The 18781-nt window shown below is 47.9% G+C and overlaps 1 protein-coding gene across 2 annotated transcripts in view; it reads left to right on the forward strand.

The window, feature by feature from the left end:
* Positions 1 to 303: 303 nt before the first annotated feature.
* NCKIPSD (NCK interacting protein with SH3 domain) overlaps positions 304 to 18781 on the forward strand; it is a 48125-nt gene continuing 29647 nt past the window's right edge. Inside the window, exon 1 of one of the 2 annotated variants that reach the window (XM_030458467.1) lies at positions 304 to 530. In XM_030458467.1, the coding sequence (XP_030314327.1) occupies positions 360 to 530 (171 nt within the window). In that variant the 5' untranslated portion in view covers positions 304 to 359. Of the gene's footprint in view, positions 531 to 896; positions 1184 to 18781 lie in introns of those variants that run through there. The other variant, XM_030458468.1, reaches the window with a different exon arrangement.

Genomic DNA, 18781 nt, shown 5'->3' on the forward strand with positions numbered 1-18781 from the left:
GTGACAGAAGTGCACCGGGCCGGGGGCGGTTGCTTCCTCCTCCCCGACAGCTCCGGGCCCGACGGCCGGGCGCCAGGTCAGCGGTGCCGGCAGTGACCTCAGGTCGCGATGGAGGGGGGACACCCGGGCTAACACCGGGGGCCTCGGTGCTCTCCGGTCCGGTCCGGCCCGGCCCGAGTCTCTCCGCCGGTGCGAGCCGCTGGTGCCCCCTGCGGGCGGCTCCAGGTGGCTGCAGGTGGGGGGCGGTGGCAGGAGCGGCGCCACAACGCCAGGGGGCGGTACCGGGCGGTGACGCGCGGGGGCGTGTCGGGCCGGGCCGGGCCGCGGCGGTCAGAGGTGCCGGTACCGCCGCCGCCACCATGTACCGGGCCCTGTACAGCTTCCGCTCGGCGGAGCCCAACTCGCTGCCCTTCGCCGCCGGGGAGACGTTCCTGCTGCTGGAGCGCAGCAACCAGCACTGGTGGCTCGTCACCCGCGCCGGCTCCGGCGAGACGGGCTACGCGCCGGCCTCCTACCTCCAGCGGCTGCAGGTGGGCCGGACCGGGCCGGGCGGGCCGCGGGTCTGCACCCCGTTGGCGGGAGGGGTGGCTATGCTGGCCCTTGTGGGCACCGCTGGGGGTCCCGGGGCCGGGGGGCTCTCCCCACCGCCCCCGTACAGGCAGCGGGTCCGGGGTGCGAGCAGCTGAGAGCGGCCCCAGCCCGGGGTTATTGGGCGGGCGGGGGTGACAGCCCGGTTCCCTGCTTCGGGTCCCGGCTCTGCCGCTTCTGGGAGCCGCTGGCCTTGGCTGGGGGAAGTGGCCCTTGTTGCCGTGGTTCCCCGAAGGGTTGTGGGTTCCGGCACGCTGGAACCTTTGGGGACATCGTGTTCCTGTCCGGGGTGAGAATCTGGAGCTTAAAGGGAGTCCTGCGGGGGTCGGGTTTCGAGAGCGAGGTCTTGGGAGCTCCAGCTCTGCAGGTCAGGGAAGAAATGAAAGCTCAACAGCTTCAGCCGGAGGAGATGGACTGGGTGAGGGTCCCTTGGACACCGAGATGCAAATGAGGAGGTGAGGAGCTGAAGGGACAGCTTTACTGCTGCAGAAGTCTGAGTGGAAGACAGAAAAATGCCCAGGTGATGCCCCGGTGAGACGGTGAGGGGCATCCTCCTCCCAGGAGCATGCAGAACGATTCGGATCTGCCAACTGGTGTAAGTAATCAGCACCTGTATGGGCAATCTCTCTGCTCACTATTTAGCCACAGGGGTTTCTGCTCAGCAGCCAGCACAGTGAGGGCAGCCAGGGGGTGATTGTCTTCCCTCCACCAGCACCAAGATACCAACAGTGAACCTCTGCTGTCCTAGGGGCTGGGAGAAGGTTACCTGCACCTGTGGTGACAGTAAATACAGCTGGTAATACAGATAGCTGCAGAAAGTCATAGCAGGCTGCTGTACCCCTCAGTGGGGTCAGAGGAAGGAGGGCACCTTTGGCTGCCTGCTGTGGGTGAGAACCCTGTGTGGGTTCAGTGGGAGAGAGCTTGCCTAGAGCCTGTACAGTGCAGGGCTCTGTCTGGTTGAGACTTCTGGGAGATAACATGATTTCTGAAATCAAAACAGGCCTTTCATATAAGGCTAAGTCATGGGGGTTTTACACTCCTGGACCTCAGGAGATATCTGTGGGAACTACATGCTGAAAGCTTGCGTCAGTGATTGGTTAACTGTACACACATCTTAGACTGGTTTGGGTTGGAAGGGACCTAAGGGATCATCTAGTTCCAACCCCCCTTCATGGGCAGGGACACCTCTCACTAGACCAGGTTGCTCAAACGCTGATGAATGTTAAAAATGGGCCTTTTAATGTCTGGCTGAAAATGGTGACAAGCCCCTTTATTTTAGCACGCTGCTGATGCTCCTTCAGATGCCATTGCATTTCTTATTAGCAGTAACTCAGCCTGTAAGTAAGTGTGGGTGTGTGCTTTGCAGAACTCTTCAGAGATGAGCGTTACCTGGGGAGCATGTATGTGTGTTAGGGCAATGCTGGGCCTCTCTGCTGGCTGCTTGGTTCAGGAGCCAGTCTTTCTGTGAGGCTGGGGCTTTTCTGTGACCTGGCAGGAGAGGACATCTTGTGTATCAATAAGCCCTTAAGCTATTTAGAGGAGCTATTTACTTCTACAGCAAACACCTTATTAAACTACTGCATTTTAAAACCCCATGGTGACATAACTCCAGGCTGCTGCTTATGAGTTTCTTCTCTTGCAGTCCCCTGATTCATTTGCTTTTGTGGTGTGATGTCTTTTCACTGCTGTAGGTGCAGGAGCCTTCTCATAGGCTGCCTTCTGGAGCAGCCGTCCTGCATCTCTCCACCTTGCTCCTACCAGTTTCAAAATCTTAGAGGAAAAACATTTCTTTGCTGAATTAATTTATCAGGTTATTTTTGATATAGCCTCAGAATAGTGTGCAGCCTGCCACAGCTGACTCCTGACAGTAATTCACTAGTATTAAAGCAGTGTTACCAGTGACTTTGTGAGCACTCTCCTCTGGCTCAGATGTAACTTTCCCAAATGCCCTTAAACCTGGCAGCAGGAAACAGAAGAGCCTTTCCTGCATAAGCTCATCTGTTTTTCAGCATTAAGTTTTCAGCACCAGAACTTGCCTGACAACGTATGAGGCAGCAGGATATAATTTGCTGCTCCACAAATGCAGTAATGCTCTGTGTATGTGACTTTCTTTCCACCATTACATCCTCCTAGCTCCAAAGAGCTGATCTGCAGTCAGAACCCCCTTTTATGCATAGGGGGAGGTATCTGTGTGCTGAAAGCTTGCTTCAAACTGCTCAATGTCCAGGATTGAGAATGCAATCAACTTGTCACTGAGTTTCCATGTAATAAGGTCACTGAGACTAATTATTGAATGGAATTTAGGAGGTAATTAATGCTGCCCCAATCACAACCGAACAAAAAGCACAGCTAATGATTAGTGTTAGGGTGCTTAGCAGGGAGGGAAAGTGGCCAACAGGAGTCACCATTGTAAAAGTCAGCCTTCGGCTTCCTTAGCAGTGCAGTCAGCTTCCAGGTGATCTACAGATTGCACAACAGTCGTATCCAACAGCAGCAAATCTCCTGAAAGCTCCTCGCAGCAGGCTGCTGAGAGGATGCTCATGGGAGAGGCTTGGGCTGCTGTTGCTGTTGCCATCCGCTATTAGGAGCATTAGCTTTCTGCCCAGCTACTCTCAATTTTCTTTTCTTCTTTTTCTCAGCTTTCATAGATATAGGGAAATCATGCCTTGGCTTCTCTAGAGGAAAACGTAATTCCCATTTATTATTTAAAGCTTATTCTTGGCTGAGGTCTTGTCGCAAATGCGGCAGAATTTTGTATTGAAATCCTAGTGGCTCAGAGTTGCTATTAGAAGGGGCTTAGTTGTAGGTGAAGAAAATACCAGCAGCAACATCTTCTTAGAAACATACACTGCCTCTAAGAAACAAGTTAAGGCCAAGTCAGGGCACCAGAAGGTGCAGATGATGTGCAGTTAATTTGTGTCAATTAGAAACACACAACTTCAGCTGGTATTCCTGCTGATTTTACTCTTCCATAGCTCCCTTTTAGCTCCTTGGTGGGCTATTAGGAGTCATTTCAAATCGAGTGCCATTCTGGGGATTGGTACTGAAGCCACTGAGAGGGAAGGATGGGGCTGCATGTTGCTGAACAGGGGGCAGGTTGTGAACTGCAAATGGAGCAAGGTGCTTGCTGAAACAACAGCCTCAGAGGCACCAAACCTTGGCTGCACACACCCGGGGCTGGAGATCTTCAGCAGGGAGGTAGCAAGCAAAGCCATGATGAATCTGGGGGCTGACAGGTGCTGCTGCTGAGACAAGGGAAAACATGTACCCTGTGCTGTGCTGGGCAGCAGCAGCATGTAGGATAATTGCCTCCAGCTATTGATGGAGCAAGAGACAAATGCTAATATCTAATGCCAGGTGAATGCTGCTGCAGTGAAGCTGCTGGTGTGAGTGCTGTGGCTTCTGATTGAATGGAAGGGTGCCCGTCGGCACAAGGTTGGTCTTTTGTCTCCAGCTGTGTGCTGATGCTCAGGCCATGGATGAGTGACAGCAAAAAAGTAGAGATTAAATTGGAGCTCGGGGTGTCCTCTGGAGCCAGACAGTCGCTCCAGAAGGCCAGCCTTTCAAAGCTTTATGTGAAGCTGTGAAAGATTCAATTTAGAAAGCTTCCTTAAGGAGTAGGGGGTTCAGTCAGTGTTAGGAAGTGACAAATGCTGAGTCCAGCAAATAATAAGGTTCCTTCCTTTGGGTTAAATATCCTGTATGTTGTTATCATTATGATGGGACATGTAATTTCATAACTGGAGTCAGGAATTATTCCTGCTTTGGATGAAGGTTTCAGGCTCTACCTCAACAGCACAAAAGGAGCACAAATCTATCGGCTGTTAAGGAGGATGCCAAACTATGGCTGACACTTGGCTTGCCAGGAAAACTGATCTGCTTTGCTCCTGATAGGACAGGGAGCAGGGCAGGGGCTGGCTGTGGTGGTTTGCTGCAGGCTGTGGCACCCACATGTGGGAGCAGCGGGCTGCTTCAGCTCTCTTCTTCACCAGGTGCCATGACTGGTCTTGCCTCATCTGTCTGCACTGACCCGAGCTGTACTCCCCATCAGTGGAAGTGTTAACATCTCATGCCGAGAAGAGGAATGGCAGCTGTAAAATGCTGTATTGGTAAATGTCAGGGGTGCAAAAATAAGTGCTAAGTTGCAGGAGGATTTTTCCCAGTGAAGTAGAAATGGTTCAGCATGCTGGTGGCTGCAGCTCAACTGCTCAGATGTATTAAGCTGTTAGGAAATAGCTTTGAAATTACTGTTAGTGGCTTCTTCAGAATTGCTTAAAATTTGTTTGGAATAGCTGAAAAATTGTTTGCAGTGTGGATTTATATTCTGTGCTTAGCTGAGGCCTTCTCTGGTCAGCCACACTTGCATGTTGTGCACCTCTGGAGGAGGGAGAAAGGGGCTGTCTGGGTGGGAAGATGTGTGTGCTGATGGTGAAGAAGCTTTGGAGTGTCTGGTGAGAAAACAGACCCAGCCAGAAGTATAACAAGCATTTTGAGAATGCTTTGCATTGCTATTTGCCCTATCTTTTTCTACAAGAATAAACAGGCTTGTGATAAAAATAAGAGACTGCTTTGTGCAGCCTAGCAACAACTTAACATTCTCCTGCAGCATGAGCAAGTGCACAACAGCAGAGCACAGGTAGTCCTGGCTGGGCAGGCGCAGGAATGGTGTTTCACCTTCCAAGCTGCAAAGAGAAGAGAGGTTTCTGCCTGGGAGTGTGATTTGAGCTCTCTCTGCTTGCTGGAAACTCTTTTACCCTTGTTCATGTTGTAGTGTTGTTCAGGACTGGAAGCATTCTGTGGAGAGTGAGGTAGTGTAGTAGCTGCCTCTCCTTGCAGCCCAGAGGTGTGGCAGGGCTCAGAGCATGGGACTGAGTGGCCACTCCTCAAGCCTGATCCCTCATCCTGTGCCAGAACCCGTGGCCCAGTCTTACCCTGCACTGCCTCTGCTCTTGTAGGCCCTGCTCTTATTTAGGGCAGGTCACTGAAATTACTGTTAGTAGCTTTTTCAGAATTGCTTAAAACTTGTTTGGAATAGCTGAAAAATTGTTTGCAGTGTGGGTTTATATTCTGTGCTTAGCTGAGGCCTTCTCTGGTCAGGCACACTTTCATGTTGTGCACCTCTGGAGGAGGGAGAAGGGGGCTGTCTGGGTGGGAAGATGTGTGTGCTGATGGTGAAGAAGCTTTGGGGAGTGTCTGGTGAGAAAACAGACCCAGCCAGAAGTATAGCAAGTATTTTGAGAATGCTTTGCTGGAAAATGCTGTTTCTAATCTGGTTGCTTTTCTGCCAGGATAGCAAATGCATTGGTTCAGTGATGGAGCAGAACGTGCTGAAGCTGTAGCCAGTTTAGGGAAGGGAAAACAGAGCTGTGGTAGCTCAGGTGCTGTCAAATCTTTCTTACCAGCATGGAGGCAATGATGGTTGTGGAGCATGGAGCTGGTTGTATGGTGTCAGTCAAATGCTGAGATGTTCTGATAGCAAATGACTGGTTGCTGGAAACTCAGGTTTGGCAATTGTGCTTTGCTGAAAGAGTTTCTTCCTCCATCTACATAAAATCTAGCTTTAAACTTGGCACTCCTGATCACTGGCAGAGTTCCTCTTGTTGCTTCTGAACAGAAGATGATGGTGCAGACTGTTGTACAGACCACATCCTGCACTGGAGCCTGCATCGTGTTTTGTCATCTGCTGCAGATTTGATGGAGCTTACAATGGGCCCGAGAGCTTCATGGTAATACTTGCACAGACCCTGAATAAGCGCTTAGGCTAAAAATAAAGTTTTATTTTTGAGAATAAGCAGCTGGTAGTGCTTTGCAGCTGAGGCTGCGTTTCTTGACACATGCAAGAAATTGAAAGAATGAAAGCTTTTTCTCTGTGCTGCTGCAACACTGAGGTGCTATCATCTCAGAGCTGCCATTGCTTTGAGATGGATTTTTATCCTTGAGACTAAATTGCACAGTCAGGGAAATTAAAACCATTTCTAATTACTGTAGCTAAAGACTTGACATTTTAGCCAGAAGTTCTGCAATCTTTCACAGTTCAGAATGATTAAAGTAGAAATACGCTAATGATCTTTAGCCCCCATTTTTGCTTGGCTGTGAAGATATGTTCTTGTTGCTATTAAAAGTAATTAGGCTTTTTAATATCAGATGAAATTTGCCTTTGTGACGTGAACACCTGCATAAGAGCTAGATTGGAAGTCTGGGCTTATCACTCCTGCTGCTGCTGAGCATGGGTGCTGTGGCACTGGGGGATGCTTGGGAGGTGCTGGTGAGTTTGCTTTGGGCTGGAATTGTTAAGCCTGTTTCATGGTTGAACAACATGAAGGATGTCTTGGTCAGAAGAGATCAAGCAGTGGGGAGACGTCTGAGAGCCCATGTCTGCTCGTGAATTATGGGGCTGTGGCTCTGTTTGCCCTGGAGGAAGGGCAAGGTGTGAGGGAGCAGAGCAAGAAGAAATGTGCCATTTTCTTCTAGAAACTTTGGAGAGGCACTTTCCCTGAGCTGAAAGGCTGTCTGATTTTCAGCTTCCCTGTGGGGCTGCAGTATCTGCAAGGTCATTTGCACCCCTGCCTTCTGGTTCTGGTCCTGCTGTGAGCATTTCACTGTGTTGCACAAGTGATTACCTGCTGTTATCATGCAGTTTTACTGATTTTTTTTTTCTTTTAACTGAGATTTTGGGGGGGCTGCCTGCTGTATATTTTTTGAATTATTTTCATCAGGAGAAGATGACTAGGCTTCCTTCCCTGGTTTGCATCTGGAAGATTGACTTCTCATTGCAAAGGAAAGGACTGCCAGTTTTGAACTAGGAACATCTCTTCAAAATAGCATGGGAAGGTGCTGATGCTGGAGGACAGCAAACACAGACACCCTCTCACCCAATTTGCAGGATAAAATCTTTAGTAGTGACTCAGTCACAGGTATTTATTGATCAAGGTGCTTCTGTGATTAGCATACAGGAATCTGGATTCTGTTCAAATTGTCACCAGCTCACTTTGGGACACTGTAGAAGTGGCTTTCTTTGCCAGACCTTGCTCCCCTGCATGTCAGTGAGGATACAGGCAAGAGGCCATGCAGGAGGGTTGTGGCTCGGCTGAATTTCTCATTAATGTTGAAATTTACTTGATACAAATTTAAGCTGATCAACACTGCTGTGAGCCCATGGGAAAGTGAGTTGTTGGTGAGTGCCCAGCAGTGTAGGGACATCTCTCTAAATTAACAATGGTAACCTCAAGTCAAGCTGTCAAGCAACAGGTCTGCTGAATGGTGTCTTCCCTTCAACCTTTGCAGTTTTCTGATGTTTCAGAAGATCAGTCTTGTGCTGTCCTCATCTTGAGCAGGGCATCAGCAGCACTTCTGAGTCAAAGGAGATTAGCATATGTCTTCAAAGATGAAGTTTAAATGTCTCTGGGCTGGCTGAGCCACTGCTGCTCTCTTTGCAATTGTGCTCCTCTTCTCCTGATCCCACTCATGCATGTCCTTCCAGGATTGACAGTATCTCATCAGGTGAACTCTTAGGAAAAGAAGAAACAAACAAAACAGGAGGAGAGATTTGTATTGAAACCAATAAAGTGGAAAGCTTATGAAAATTGATTTTTTTTTTTTGATTGCTACTCTGTGTGAGGTATGGAGGGAAGAAGATACAGAGGAGCAGGGAGAAGGAATTCATATTGGTTGGCTTTGGAAGAAAACATTCTTGTATTAGTGGTGATGGGAAGACAATGTGAAGAAGTGCCATCAGGGAGAGATGCAGCTCCAGCTGGGCTGGGAACACTGGCTTCCCTGGCTAGTGGCTCACGAATAAAGTTTTGACCTTTACAGGAGGGACCTGTCACACCTAATTTGTCTTAATGTTTATCACATGGTATAACCTTTGATTTTAAAAAGAAAAAGTGCTTTGAAGCTTGTCATGTGAAAAGTGGAACAGAGGATGCTATTCATGACAACAGATCTTTCTCTCTGTTCCCCTTCACTTCCCAGTCACTTTCTTGTTGTGGGGGTGTTGAGAACTATGCTGGGCAAAGCTCTGTTGACAGTAATGGAGAAATAGAATTGTCCTGAAGACCCATGGCAGCAGGAGAGTAGTGTTATTTTCATTTCAGCTCTCCTGTGTTAGCACCCTGCAGGCAGAGCTGTTTGCAGCCCTAGCAAGGGAGCAAAGCAAAAATACTTGTCCTCTTTTAGCATAAGGCTTAAGAAAGGAGGCTAAGGAAAATTTTGGCAGTGTGGGCTGTTTAGAATGAGGTGGGAAGTTCATGGGTTTGTTTTTCCTGGTTATTTGTTTGCCTGGTGAAGTTGTTTAGAAGGCGGCGTCACTCCCTTCCTTCTTGGAAGCTGCTCACTTCTTGACTACTGAGTTGAGAAACTTGTGTCCTTCCTGTCCCTCTGATACAGCAGAAGGGCCAGCATCATCACCCAGCTGTGAATGTAGTGAGCCCATTCCTTGGGTCAGAAGGTCAGAATGCCTTTCATATTAGTCGTATGTGCTGTTTAATAGGTGTCTGTGCTGTCCTGTCCTGCTGATGGGATGCCACCTACACCGCTTCCACTCCCTCTCTGCTCAGGCTGTTGGGGTGCTGTGCCTGGGGATGGTCTGTAGGATGGTGATTTTTTAAAATTTTTTTTTTTGTGTGTGCCTGTAATTCGGGGATGCCAACACAGGCTGATGTTTTAGTTTGTTCAGCTGCTCAAGAAGTTTGATTTAAAAAAGAAGAAATCAAACTGTCAGACTAAGTGCACTAGATAATTCCAGGCTGTGGATTGCTTCTTCCTAAATCACTGGTTTGTGGTTCAGATTAGATCTCTTCTATGTAATAGCTATTAATTTTTTCTTGGCTTTTCCTAGTGCAAGTGAGGGCAGGGCCCAGCTCCAAACCTTCTATTATACTGAAATAAAAACAAAAGGATGAGGGAGAAGATGAGAAAAGAGCTGCTAAAACAGACACTCACCAACAAAGAGGAGGGGATCACCTGGAACCTGGGATGATATCTTGATGAAAAGGTCTTGAATTCTTATCCATAGAGCTTGTGGGAGGGGTGCTACATCCCCAGCTGGTAATGTGGTTAGGTCTTCTCCTGTTCCTGCCACTGATTCCACCTCTACTACCCCCAAGCTCCTATGTCTGTCCTGCCAGCGATGGCTCAGCCTGTGAGTTGTGTCCTCCTCCTTTGAAGGTGGTAAGAAAGCCTGGATGGGCCATGCATGTGACTTTGACTCACTTGCATGTGGAAGGTGGAAATGGTGGTGGACAGGTTTTCAGGTTGGAGAGCACTCTCTCAGTTGAGTTCAGTGTGGTGTCTGTACTGCAATGGTTGCACAAAGAACTGCAGCAGCTCCTGTGAAAAACAGATGGTTGCCTAAAGAGATCAAATTGAAGCAATTCACTGAGCAGACAAATGCAAATCTCCGTGGCCTCTCAATCTGATGTAGTGACAATTCCTTTTTGGTTAAACTCAGTGAATTCTGTGGTTTTCCAGGCTGCTCGAAGATGCCCTTTCTCTCTCTCCTTCTGAGGGAAGGATGTGTGTTTGCAGGGGGAGGAAGGGGCACCATGGTTTGAACATCGAGTGTGTTATGCATAGGTCACAAACCACACCAAGTGATACAGCAGAAGGCAGGTCCAAGGTCTCTTTTCCTTCATGCCTGGGTTTGCTGGTCCCTGAAGAATGTGTCAGGAGAAGCTCAAGTATTAGGGAAGTCCATATTTTTCAACATGGAAAAAGAATAATTGTCTGAAAACCCAGTTCTGCAAGTAAGAATAATGATGATAAAAATTCACTACCTACTTAATGCAGAAGCTTAGGGATTTCCCTGAACCTGGCTGAATTAAAGTGTTTGTAGCTGAAGACTTTTTCTGATTGACATAAAAAACCTGCCTTTATTGACTTAAAATGAAAAATGCATCCCATTTAATTTGTTTTTTTGAAATGATTTTATGACTCTGTCTTCCACTAGCTTAATGACAGGAGATAGCAGCAGCTTTAAAGTAATTGTGCAGCTTCATGAAGGGTACATTACGGTACAGTTCTTTACATCAGAGATGGAAGGAAACCCCTCCAACATTCTTTTTTGGAAAGCATGATCTTGTCTGTGGCCTTGGCCTCTCTTACAAGCACTGCCCAGTGATACAGACTGGCATATGAGACTTTGGTATTCTTGAACTCTCATTCAGAAGCTTAAGATCTCAGAATGAACTCAAGCTCTGGTCACTTTAAAAGCTTTTACATGCTGTTAACATACTATTAATTGCTGAGAAATAGAAATCTAGCAAAACCACTGTTGCAGTGTCTGGCCCTGCATGACTTAAGATGAGGAGGACCATCCAAACCTCTCATAGCTGGGCCGTGAGGAGTTACCAGTGGCAAAGAGTGATCAGCCTTGACCTAGAGGAGTTTAGAGGTGGGAGAAAAAAGGGTAGGGAGAGGGGGGAGAGAGACAGCGTATATAGGGGTTGTGCAAGCCATATAGCTTGAGAGTTCCTCTAGCCCCTGGTTTGCCTGTCAGGCAGCTTCCACCACATACTCAGCCCCATGGTGGCCTTGTCCACGACAGGGTTCCTAATCCAGAGACCCTCTGTGGAGGGGCCACCAGCTAGGTATGGTGGAGGTGACCTAAGTCCTGGCCATCTCCTTCCCTGAGGGACTTGTCCCACTGAAGATGGGCTGGGAAGATTTCCTCAAATACATCTGTTCCTTCTGTCTGATGCCACTGAACAAGGTGGATGCTGACATGGGTGAATGTGGCATGTGAGGAGATGAACATGAGGAATCAATACTTTAATGAGCCACATGAGCTGGGCTGAAAGTTTTCTGCTTGAGAAGCAAACAGTCCAACAAATACACTTTTTTATTCACTGCCTCAGGAGGTGAGGAGAACAGGATTATGTTCTGCTGCATGTAGAACGATGTCATAAGAGGACATTGCTCTCCTGTTCCCATTTTTTCGTGTTTCTGGGGAGCCCATGCTTCTCTAAGCTGCAAAAGGAGATGGGATTATAACTCTCAGCTAGAGAGCAGTAGGCTATTTTCTCCCTACAGATACTGTGGACACTAAAGAATTGCTTTTCTTTCAGAATTTACCTCTTAACTTTCCCATAGGTGAAATGTCAGCAAATCTATTTGAACCCTTTAATCTTTTTTTCAGAAAAAAGCCCACTAAACAAACTCCTGGATTTGTTCTTGAGCAGAATCTGGAGATAACAACAAGCTAGCCTTATTCCTCCGATAAACATAGCAAAACTTGCAATTCTCAAGGTACTTTTGTAGGTCAATGTAAACTGTCAATGTAAGTTTTGCAGCACATAAAAATCGTGTGCTGTGCACTCCCACTGTCTGCCAGTCAAAAAGCAACTTGGGAGGCTGCAGGATCTTTACTTCGCAATTTTCTGGGGGCTTTTTAGGCTTATGCTCTCCGTTTTTATGATCACATATGTAATGGTTGTAATTTTAAGACACTGCTATAGATCTCAGTGGTATCTTTGTGTATTTTTGGCCATGAGGTAGCATTAGATGTATCCTGGTCCCAATAAAGCTTGATTGTGTTGACTCCCTGAATCTGGTGAGTGTCTGGGTGCTGAGTGCTTCATCAGAGGCATCTGCTTTACCAGGAATAAATGTGCTTGCAGCAGCAGCTCTCTGCTAACAAAGCACCTTGGCATACTTGGGTGTTTTGTCCATGACCAATTAACATGATCTTCCTCTTGACAGCACAGCCCCTGTGGAGTATTTCAGCCTCTCTGGTGCCCCTTCCCTTCCTGCCCTGCACTCTAAACAGGCTTCAAATGGCTTTGCTGTCACCTCACTCCATGCATCTTTTATATCTAGCACTAATAAGCCCAAAGCCTGAATCACATCCTCTGTTCCATAGCACTACTCCAAGCGTGTCAAAACAAACAGCTACTGAAATCCATGGCAGGGGTGTGAGGGAGATGTCTGTCTTCCTTCAGAAGGCAATGTTCCTTCTTGTATCAGCTTTACAACAGCCCACCTGAAAGCAAATGAAGATTTGAGTATTAGCGTTTACTGGCAGCCTGACTTTCACACTTACTGTTTAAATCCCTCAATGAGTATTTTGTACCCAGGTTAAAATAATGGAGGCTGCTGGCAGCTGGAGGGAGGCTGCTGGGAGTGGACATGCCTTTCTACTTGGGTGGAAGACTTGTTTGGGGTTCCTGTGTTGGGAAGTACCTGCCCAGTACAGGGGAGCTGTACAGCCTGAAAGTGTTTGGGAGGAGTTGGGTGGGATTTCCTACTGTTGGTACTTCAGATACCTATGTCTGTGACCCAAGAAGGGGCCGTGGACAGAAGATCTGCATTATGTATTATCCAGAAATGAGACTTTTATGGGGCACAGAAACTTTGTAAGTATGCTTGCTCTCTTGGGTCTCTGGCCTGAAACACCAGTAGCAGGAGAAGTTCTTAAGGATCTTGGTCTGCCTGGTGTGCTTGGGAGTTGTGTGAAGGGACAGTGGCAGGAGGACTGTTTGTAAGTGGTCACTGCACTATGGAACAAGGTTTGCTCTGTGAGAATGTGGAGCTGCTCTCTGTGAGAGAGCTGAACTCAGCCTTTCTGGTTGCTGCTGCTTTGCAGTTGCTTGGAGCAATTCTGCTCCTGGTAACAAACTCATAGGCTTTTCCATATGGTGGTTTGGGGGTTGTTTTATTTCAGAGTAGGTCTGATCACACAACTGTGATAAGCTGTGTTTCAGGTAGGGTGCACAAATAGCGGAAAGAAATGCTCCATACTGAGGGAAGCAGTAGGTTTTCTGACTGAGTTAATGTGGTTTCTGATCCTGCCCTGCTCGTTTTCTTATTTTTGAGGCAAGTGAGGGGAGCTGCATCTCTTTGTGGCAGAAGACTCCATGTTTGCTGTGTGTGCAGAGTTCAGGACACCGGAAAATCCTTTCCTAGCCAGACTACCAACTAATTCTGTAGCAAGCAAGCTGCCCTTGATCCTTCCAACTGGAATCATCTTTATTTGGGTAGAACTTTCCAAGGCTCTCCCAGGTAAAGCAAAGTAGGTTCTCATCTTTACAGCAACAGCTTTGCAGGAAGGAGCACCAGCTGTGCTGGGCCAGCAGCTCTGAGCCCAGTGCTGCTAAAAAGATCCAAGGCATTTGTGTTTGGTTTACACTTGAGTGCAATTTACATCTGTCCAGGAATAAAACTAGGTGATGACTTTCCTATGTTTGCCCCATGAGGATGGAAGCTCTTTTCCCTCATTAGTGGCTTTAATAAAGTACGTGTGGCTGTTCATGTGGCAAATAACAGAAGGTAGCACTTGTTCTCTGTGTAGCAGACCCAAATCCTTTGTTCCCAAGCCCACAGGTTCTGTACTTCCTTGGATGATGACCTGTCCACTCTTCTTGCCCTTTCTCCCTCATGCCTGGCCAGCGTTCCTGGGTTGTTGTATGTCTGTGACCAGCACCAGGTCTGCATTCCCATGTGCATTGGAGCTAAGATGGCAGGGCAGTTTTCTTTTCCAGTCCTCCCTTTCCTGATAAGTTAATAAGAAATGTTTTACAATTTGTGCATTGTTTCAGGTTTGGGCAACATAGTAATTATGCCCAAAGAGCATCAGCACAGCTGCGGTTTGCCTCCTCACATCCCTTGCCAGAAGGCTGGCCACAAGAGAAGGGGGATTATGGAAGAAAAGCTGATAAACCATAAATTTTTTTGCAAGATGAATCATGAGTTATTACTTCTCTCTCAAACATGTAACTGCTGTTAAATCTGTGCCAGTCTGTGGTATGCAGGAGGAAAGTCCCTTTCAGCTAACATGCAGGTACATGCTCTTCTCTTGAGTCTTTGTGCATCAGTTGAATTGACAGCTTTCAGGTTTTCCTGCTTAACTTCTGAAGACTTACTTGATCCTCCTGTGCTGGAAATGGATTTTGGTGCAGAGGTGAATGGGAGGGAAGAGAGTTCTCTTGAACATGGCAGAAATTTTAATTTCTTGGTCCTGCCACTTATACAGCTGTCACCTTTCCAGTATTTTGATACAATCTCTACTGTGGAAATAGATTCTTGGGGAAAACTGAACCTTCATCCTTGAATGCCAGAAGAGGAACCAGGACCTGCTGACCTTGTAGGCTGCCCAGCACTCTGAGAAGTTAGAAATTAGTTGCATTTTTGATCATGCTCAATGGGGGAGAATTCTTACACACTTGTGCTGATTGCATTCAGGTGATCTGAGAGCTGTACTGAATCTTTCTGGATAACAAGAGGGATCTGTAGCAGATTTTTAGGCTACCAAACTGAAGGCTAAGGATAACTGAACAAAGACTTGCACAACCCATTCTGTTGGGCTTTTTTTGTCAACTTTTGATACTAATGTCAAAACTGTTGAAATAACTGCTGGCACTCCACTGCAGTGTCTTTGCCTCCACATTTAGATATTATGGTTCATGATCTTGAGCTTGCTTCAAGGTAGTGGCTGTCTGCAGTTTTCTTTTTCAGTGTAGATGGTAGCTGTAATACGTGTGTACATGTACACATACATACATATATGCACAACACACATATAAGTAGAAACATACCTTTCCCCTGCACAGATGCAGCATTGATCATGTCTAATACTGACTTGGTTTGACAATGGCACGCCAAAAGGATGCTGAACAGGTAAACCCCAAAGAGAGAGGCACCTCTCTTGTCTATCCACCGTTCACCTAATGCAGGTTGAGTCAGGAAGGTCCCGTGAATCATTAAAAGCAGCAAGGATTAAGGCAGGAGGGAACAGCAAGGCATGTAAGTATGTATTTACAGCTTTATTTTAAAAACTGTTTCTGTTTTTATCCTCTTAGTGTGTTTTTGTCTTAAGAGTCATGTTCTGGTTACTGGAGGGCACAAAATTGCAAGGGGAAGGAGTTGTTGGCTGATTCTTATCGTCGTGGCCATTGAACAGGGTCTGAACATGGCTGGAGAGATCCAGATGAAGCATTTCCACCTTGGGAAGTCCAAGTTCAGTGGTGGGTTGCCTGTGTTTCATTGTTCCTCAGCATGTCTCTGCCCCCTTCTTCTTCACTCTGAAGCTGCCTGCTCCTGGGAGAGAAATCAGTTGGAGTTGGGTTGCTGTGCATCCCTTGGCTGCCTTCAGGGTATTGTTTATTGCAAACACCACTCATGCCTGTACTGTCCGTGGTTAGTATTTAGCCAGGAGCTCTGGCTTTTGCTTTAGCATGATTTGCACAACTTAAGCCCTTTCCCCAGCTTTCCTTCCTCTTCATTTCTCATCTGTGCAGGCTGCCCGCGCGAGCGGCTGCTGTCAGCACTCAGTGGAAAAACACTGATCTGTTAGAAACCCACCGTAGCATATCAGCAGGAATTCCAGATCTGTTTCTGGGCTGCCTCTTTGTCAGAAGAGCTCAGCCATGTCTTTGCTTGCTTGCTACTGAGTCAGAGACGCTGCAGGTTTGTTTTGAGCTTTTCTTGTCTTATTTGCACAGTAACCAGGCCAGTTGCCCATTGTTTCACTCGTGGTTTTGTCATGCATTTTTAAGTGCCTCAAGGCACGGTGTCTGCATGGTGACAAGAATAAGTTAATGTATATCTCTTAGCCAACAGCCTAGGGACTAAAAATTTCTGATTGGGGCTGCAGAAAGGGGAAGAGAAAGGAGCTGAATTTGCTGCAGCAATGCGAACACCAAAACTCATCCTATTTGTTGGAGCAGTGTGGTTCAAAAGGGGGAGCTCATCTGGTACATCACTCTGCCATGGACAAAGGCTAGTTGATTTGTATTAATTGATGCTGTGATCATTTAAATCTGGAAGGAACAGATCATGCAGACAGTCTGGTGGTGACTGGGGACAAACAGCATGTGACCCAAGAGGTGGCATTCGTCTCCTATTTGAGTAACAAAGAACCAGCCTGTGTCTGTGTACGCCAGTGGGATAAATATCCTAATTTCAGCAGTGGTCCATGTCAGTGCAGCTGCATGAGAACCTAGCTGTCACTGAAGACAAAACTTTGTCTGTCTTTTGTTGTGCTGTTGTGAGAGCTGGAGCAATGACATGAGGATGAAAATCAGCAGCCCTGCCTAGGCACCCCTATGGCTGCAAAAGCCGCTACTGGAATGAGGTCACTGATTCCTGCACATTCAGAAGAGCAAATGCCTTTGATCACTAGGAGCTGGGGAGGCAGTAGGAAAAAAATCCATGTTTTCCTGGATCAGCCCCCTGTGGAGGCAAAGAAAAGCCTGCCATATATTGATGGGCTACTTTCATAAATGTGGGAGTCTCACACATGCAGGGTGGCTCAGCCTGTCTGCAATGATGCAGCTGTCAGCCTGTTTGTCTAGAAAATGCTTTTCTGAAAGGTATGATTATTCTAGACTGTTGAGCAAGTTCTTCTGTGTGATTGCATTTAAACAACGCCAGAGGTACGTGTGGAAGGACTCCAAATGAAGGAGGGGGGGTGACATTGGTGGTCCAGGACAGCAGGAGTGGAGGTTGTGCTGCCTGCACAGCCAGGACACTGATGCTGCTTTCTAAACACTCAGGTCTCTCATCACTCCCTCGGTGGAGAAGCAGAGGTGTGCAACACATCCTGTGCATGTGTGCTCTCTTTGGGGATGCTGCTTTTGGGACAGTGCAGATGAGAGCAATGTGAGCTGTGGGGGTCAATACATCTCTGCCTGTGCACAGCTGTGCCCCACTCCCTTGGCTGTGCTTAGTTACCCACCAGGCACCCTGGAAGGATGCTTTAAAAGCCCGGCTTGGCCTTGGGAAAGGCATCTTTCCCCACCTGCCTGGGGAGAGGTGGTACACAGAACACTCTGGGACAGTGCTGAGGTCCCTCCTCAGGTGGGGAGCCCCCTCCTGCAATTGGGGGCAGGAGGAAATTGTCAATGGGCTCTGGGGAAACCCTTTGTTTGCTTGTGTTATTAGCAAGCAGAGAGGAAGTAATGATTTATTGATGCTTCTGTGATTCTTCTGCACTAGGCTATGATAGAAGAAATTCTATTTCCTGGCTGATATTGTAGCTCTAATTGAGCTGTAACTTGTTCCTGCAGGGCAGCTGGCCTGCAGGGTGCTGACAGTGTTCCTGGGTCTCTGATACTGTGCCCCATCAGCCAGTCTAGCCTGTGATCGTCAGGGATCACTGCTCTGCTCTGCCTCTCGGTGTGGCCAGGCTGGTTCTGACAGACTCTTTGTAGAGCCCAACATTTCCCTGCTGCAGAGTTCTATTTGATTAAACCAGAAATATCTGATAGAGAGGGAGTGGTGGCCACTCTTGTCTGGAGCGAGATGCCACATAACTGTGGAACCATGCCTCACTGAAAATCTCCTCAGGGTGTGTTGGACAGGAGGTTGTGTCCTGCTGATATCTCTGGGCTCAGCTAGCCTGCCAGCCACAGAGAGCCCTGTCCTCACCCCAAGAGGGTGGGCACACATGGCTGGCACCTTCCACCATCATCATGGTCCTGTCCCTGCCACCTCCTCTACATTTCAGGAGTCTCCATTATGTCGGTGCTACTGGTGACTGGTGATGGATACAGCAAAGAGCTGGTGTGCTGAGGTGGTTGCTGGGGCTCAGCCAGCCCCCACCCCTGCAGCTCCCAGCACAGCCTCAGGAAATGCATCTGAATCCCCGTAGCTTTCCATGCTATATCTCCCCTGACAGCAGGCTGTACAGCAATGCCCTTGTCATGTGCTGCCCTGATCCATGTGAGCCCAGCTTAGCCCGTGAGGAGCAGGGTTTGATCTCTGGGTCCTGGAGTGTGGGAGGGAGCAGGGGCTGGACGACAGCATGGGGATCAGCTCCTAAGGGAGCTCAAAAGCTCTGCTTCTGTGCCTTGGGGCCTTTGTGTGGCCTCTGTTCTGCAAGACATGGAGCCTTGTGTTGCCTGCCAGCATCCTCAGGAGCGGGTGCTGAATGCAGGCAGGAATCCCCTGCCAAGGCTTTGGGGTCTCCCGCATCTACACGAAGGTATGAGTGAAACACCTACCTTATCCTGAATTGCTTGAGTCCTAGGGACAGGAAGACTGCAGGGGAGATGTTGGCAAACCTGACTTTTGACCCCAAGCAACCCCTGCTCCTTTTAACTGCAATGGGCTTTTTTGTCCATCCTCTTCAAACACTGCTGTGCTCTTTTGGTCACCTGAGGAGCATTCAGGTTCCTTCTAATCACATGATTTACCCAGGACACTGATTTCTATTTTTTAATTTTATGACCATAGTGCAGGGGATCCCCAGTGCCAG

The sequence above is a fragment of the Calypte anna genome, chromosome 12, assembly GCF_003957555.1.
Source record: "Calypte anna isolate BGI_N300 chromosome 12, bCalAnn1_v1.p, whole genome shotgun sequence".
Classification (NCBI taxonomy): domain Eukaryota; kingdom Metazoa; phylum Chordata; class Aves; order Apodiformes; family Trochilidae; genus Calypte; species Calypte anna.